A 5,489-nucleotide genomic window follows, 5' to 3' on the forward strand; every position below is an offset into this window, starting at 1 on the left:
AGATCCCGCTAGCTGCAGTTTTGCTCTAGCGTGGAAATGTCACGCATAAAATGCGTTGCTGGAAAGTGGGATTAGACGGGATAGCTCTTGGTTGGCCGGCGCGGACATGATGGACTGAAATGGCGTCCTTCAGTGCTGTAAATTTCTCTGACTCTATGATAACCCTGGTCTAAATAAACAGTAACATGCATTCAGATTCATATATATATATATATATATATATATAGTTCACAGATGGTATATTTATGCATGCATTTGCAACATCCATATTGCATCCCTTTGTAATATTCTTTCGACATTGCTTTGCCAAAACTTTCACAATGTTAACTGTTTTAAACGAAAAGTAAATGGCAGACAACATAAAACGGAAAGATAATGTGGTAAAGCAATGAAGATAAAAAAATTGCATGAATTTTTAGGCTTTATAAATGATAATTCCACTTGAGCTTGCTTTAACTCTGTGGATTGATTTTATTAAGCAATGGGGAAACCTTATCATTATTAAGCAATTTCAAGGGTGATTCTTTAGTGTTTGGATTGCAGGGAGCAACCAAATAGGGAATGATAAGAGAAATTGTCGACATAAATGCAATGTAATTTTATTACTCATTGGATTATAGCTTCTTACAGAGACAGAATTATTCACCTTAAGAAGCCTTTCCTACATTCTGACTCCATGTATATATACGAATAAGAGAAAAGATATGCATTTATATAACGCCTTTCACGACCAGACGTCTCAAAGCGCTTTACAGCCAATGAAGTACTTTTTGAAGTGTAGTCACTGTTGTAATGTAGGAAATGGGGCAACCAATTTGTGCACAGCAAGCTCCCACAGACAGCAATGTGATAATGATCAAATAATCTATTTTAGTGATGTTGATTGACAGATAAATATTGGCCCAGGCACCGGGGATAACTCCCCTGCTCTTCTTCAAAATAGTGCCATGGGATCTTTTACACCCACCTGAGGGCAGAGGGGCCTCGGTTTAATGTTTCATCACAAGTCGGCACCTCTGACAGTGCTGCACTCCCTCAGTACTGCCCCTCCGACAGTGTTACACTCCCTCAATACTGCCCCTCCGACAGTGCGGCGCTTCCTCAGTACTGTCCCTCCGACAGTGCGGCACTTCCTCAGTACTGCCCCTCCGACAGTGCAGCACTCCCTCAGTACTGCCCCTCCGACAGTGCGGCACTCCCTCAGTACTGCCCCTCCAAAAGTGCGGCACTCCCTCAGTACTGCCCCTCCGACAGTGCGGCACTCCCTCAGTTCTGCCCCTCCGACAGTGAGTGTCAGTCCAGATTTTCGTGCTGGAGTCCCTGAAAGAACAAGATTAAATATAAATAAATCGGGATTAAACACTGGCATTTTAATCATTTGTAATTTGTAAGGTCAATTTTCAATGGTAGTACTGTGACTTGCACTTGAGCCTTCGCTTTAATTCCTGGCTCTAATGATCAATCTTTGTTCACAAACCTTCCCACAGTGCAGGCGCACTGTCACTACAGGCCAACACCGGACTACCCTGCAATGGCACCTCATTCTTACTGGAGACTCGTTTAAGTAATTTGCCGGCTTTTTATTGCGTTTGTTTAGGACCCCAGAAAAAAAGCACAAGCCCTTGCAGCCGGGGTGGTGGCCAATTGCAGCGTGTATAAGGAGCAGCGCTGGGCGCTTCCTGCAAGCAGACACAATCTTGCTTCTAATTAAAAACAAACAATGCCGCGGCGGGGAGTCAGGTTTTACTGCATTCAGGAAACTCGGGAGTGGGGAAGAGGGAGAGGCCACCGATTGGCCGAGGGGAAAGCAAAACAGGAGGCTTAGCTGAGGCTCCGGGTGAGCGCAAAGTTAAAATAACACTCTTACGCAAGGTACGAGGAGCCAATGATACAGGAGCACATGACGATTGAGAACTCCTCCCCGCATTGCCCCTGTTCTGTGCACTATATAATCTCCCTCTGACCCAGTAACAAGAGGCACGCTTCAGGAGCTGGATACAAGTGCATTTTAAAAAAAAACTATTTGTGTAATGTGCGAGGATCTCACCGAAATTTCCTAAACGATTGCGGTTTCTACAACTTCCAAGTTTATTTTTTTGCAGTCTGTTCAAAACAGGTTAAGGTAGGCACGCTCTTATTTTTTTTTTCTTCCAGCTGCACTTTTTAAAAAAAAATCAATCTTTACAATGAATTTTTTTTTGACTGTTAGCCCGAAAGTAACGATGTGAGGCTCAATCCTGCTGGAACTCGGGGTGTGATATTGTGTTGCATTTCTTTCCCGGAGGAAATTGACAAGAGTTGCAGTTTATGTATCAAAGCGGAAAGTTTCGCCTGTTAGAGTGTGTATGTGTGCATCTCAGCCTGTTTGAGTGCACTGTGTGGGTTTTACACGGGTGAGAGAGAGAGTGTGTGTGTGTGCATCTCAGCCTGTGTGTGTGTGTGTGCATCTCAGCCTGTTTGAGTGCACTGTGTGGGTTTTACACGGGTGAGAGAGAGAGTGTGTGTGTGTGCATCTCAGCCTGTGTGTGTGTGTGTGCATCTCAGCCTGTTTGAGTGCACTGTGGGTTTTACACGGATGAGAGAGAGAGAGAGTGTATGTGTGCATCTCAGCCTGTTTGAGTGCACTGTGGGTTTTACACGGATGAGAGAGAGAGTGTGTGTGTGCATCTCAGCCTGTTTGAGTGCACTGTGGGTTTTACACGAGAGAGTGTGTGTGTATGTGTGCATCTCAGCCTGTTTGAGTGCACTGTGTGTGGGTTTTACACGGGTTACAATGTGTTTGTGTTGTGTTTTTTAAATGCAGCCAGCAGATCAATGGCAGAGCATATGATGATGTCTGTGAATCCCGGGCGCTTTCCTGACGGCACGAACGGGCTGCAGAATTATCGGATGAGCCTCAATGGTCTGCAGAACACACAGCATGTCCCGGGCGCATTGAGGCGAGATCACCCCGCAGCGCCGATGTTGCACTACGGCGGGGGCAGCCTGGACACTAGCGGGGGCATGAGGTCCCGGCCCGGGGTGGCCAACCTGAGCGCACAGATGACGCACCACCAGATGCCCTCCAACGTGATGTACAGCCAGCAGCAGCAGCAGCAACAGCAGCAGTTTCTGGGCACCTTAAGCCCCCAGCAGCTCATGGCCACCATGCACTTGCAAAAACTGAACAATCAGTACCACGGCCACCCCCTCCTGGGCATGAATACCGGCATGGGGGCGGCCGGCCAGCAGTTCCGCCACGCCATGAGCCAGAACCCTCTGCCCAGCATCCAACACGTCTCGGCCCCTGCCCTCTCGCTCAACGTTATGGACACCGATCTCATCGACGAGGAGGTGCTGACATCGCTGGTGCTGGAGCTGGGCTTGGATCGGATTCAGGAACTGCCCGAACTCTGGCTAGGACAGAACGAATTCGATTTCATTGCAGACTTCGTCAGCAAACAGCAGCCCAGTACTGTGAGCTGTTGAGAAAATCTGGCCTTTTATGATATTTCCTCCCCGCCCCCTCCCCTCCCCTCCCTTCCCCAAAAGGTGGAAAATATTGGCTGGCCAGGGAAATATTGCACTGGAGAGAAAAAAAAAGGGGGTCTGTCTGTCTGTCTTGTCTCCTGACTGTGCTGGCTGCTTTCTGCCTCCTGATGCCTGGCAGCCTTGTTGCTCATCGAAGACACAGCTGCCTTGTTGTTTATTAAAAACATCAGCTTGAACTACCCAAAGTGTAGTGCAAGACTCAATCAAAATGCAATCAAGTTCTCAACATATCAACAACAAGAAACTGTGTTCCAAGATTTTGTTTTTTTTATTTGGAAGGGGAGGTTGAACTGTGTAATTTCAGTCTAAGGGTACTTTCAATGGAGCTCCAAGAAATATGGCGTCTAATCGTTGCCCATGTCAGACCTGCCCCCTGGGACTAAATTGATTTTTTTTTTAAAAAATCGTTCTGATTCTCCAAGAACATGGGCCAGCAATAAAGATGCACGGGTCACCTTTAGGAGAATCCAAGCGATTTAAGGCTACAAGGGACACTATTTCTTTCAAGGAATAGCAAATGCTGCTGGCAAGGATACTTGAGACGCCAGGCAGAACTTTCACCATTGTTCCGACCTGAATTTAAAACTCTGCTGACTGCTGCAGGGTATTCAATGTATTGTGTATAAATATTTTCTAAAAAAAAAATCCGAGTAGACTTCAGAGAGTGACACCTCCGGAGCTGCTTATGACTGATGCAATCATGTATAATTTTAAACTATCTTCTGAACAAGACCAATGTAAAGTCGAGTTGTACTTTATATGTTTGACCCGCTGGATTTTTTTTTGGTTTGCTTTTGGAGTGCTTAATTTCGTCTACTGCCGTTTGCTACCGCCACCTACTGTCCTGGATAGGAATTCACAGCTCCTCATTGTTGACCGATGAAGCGAGACTTTTAACTCAAAAGCAACAAAAAAAATTAACGAATAAAGACTTTTTTTTTCTCAAAGTTCCACCGAACTTTCCTCTTCAATCATTTCCGTGACACATTTGTTCAAGGATTTGGGTCGGGGAGGGATAATGCTGTGAATGCAGGAACTAAAACAAGGAATGTTTGCTTGTGGTGTGTTTGTAGCCAGCTTGTGAAATGTTTGCAGTTAAACTTGGGGTTTGACTTTTAACAAGACAAAACAGAAGCAACATTTATAGCTTTTTTTTAAATGAAGTGGTTTAGGAAAATTCAAAAAAACAAACAAACCTGGAGAGATACCAGATTCTGAAAGTTCCATTTCAGTTGGAAGATAGTTTCCTGTGAGTTACAATAAGTGACCCCATAAAGTTCACAAAACATTTTTTAAATGTTGAGCAAGCGAGTGGAAACTCATTAGGCTGACATTCCATGGGGTTCAAGGTCCTCGATCCAGCTTTGCTCCGAGGTCAAGAACAGTGTTTGAGAAACCACCATTTTTAAAGTTATGTTTTAACTGGGTGCTGACAGTCACCAAAAGGAAAGCTGGATATATTATTAAATAGTTGTGCAACTGCTTCATAAACATGTCAGTTCTCCCAAGGAAACTCCATTTCTACTGCTGTTTTCTCAGTGTTATCAAGTCCGACGTATCACTTCTAAAAGTATTGAACCGTCTGAGATACCAGCCCACAAATTCTAAACAGAAAATCTGTGTATTTAATTTGCACCACTTTCTGCTGGTGAGATTTGGGAAGAGCTGGATAAGCTATGACCAGTGCAGTTCTGTATTTTTAACTTTGGACACTGGGGCTGCAGTTGGGTCTAGTTAACATGCTTTGAGAGTGGAGGGAGATATGACTTGTCACATTTTTAAAGTTCAAATTTATAATAATGGTGAAAAAGATATAACCTTAAAATAGCCAATGCTCATCAGTTTCCAACCTGCATTAAATACATTGTTGTATTTTTTGATGGCTTATAGGAAAAAGAAAACCAAATTTTGCACCTCGAGTTTAAAAACTGGGTTTAAATTGTCATTGGTCAAAAAAC

At 44.4% G+C, this 5,489-nt stretch overlaps 1 protein-coding gene across 1 annotated transcript; it reads left to right on the top strand.

Moving 5' to 3' along the window:
* Positions 1-1,958: 1,958 nt before the first annotated feature.
* cited4b (Cbp/p300-interacting transactivator, with Glu/Asp-rich carboxy-terminal domain, 4b) lies at positions 1,959-4,482 on the top strand. Its single transcript, XM_070898794.1, has 2 exons — positions 1,959-2,122; positions 2,804-4,482. Exon 2 carries the CDS (start codon positions 2,815-2,817, stop codon positions 3,466-3,468), a length of 654 nt encoding a protein of 217 aa, XP_070754895.1. The 5' UTR covers positions 1,959-2,122; positions 2,804-2,814; the 3' UTR covers positions 3,469-4,482.
* Positions 4,483-5,489: the final 1,007 nt, after the last annotated feature.

Source organism: Pristiophorus japonicus, chromosome 14 (genome assembly GCF_044704955.1).
Source record: "Pristiophorus japonicus isolate sPriJap1 chromosome 14, sPriJap1.hap1, whole genome shotgun sequence".
Classification (NCBI taxonomy): domain Eukaryota; kingdom Metazoa; phylum Chordata; class Chondrichthyes; family Pristiophoridae; genus Pristiophorus; species Pristiophorus japonicus.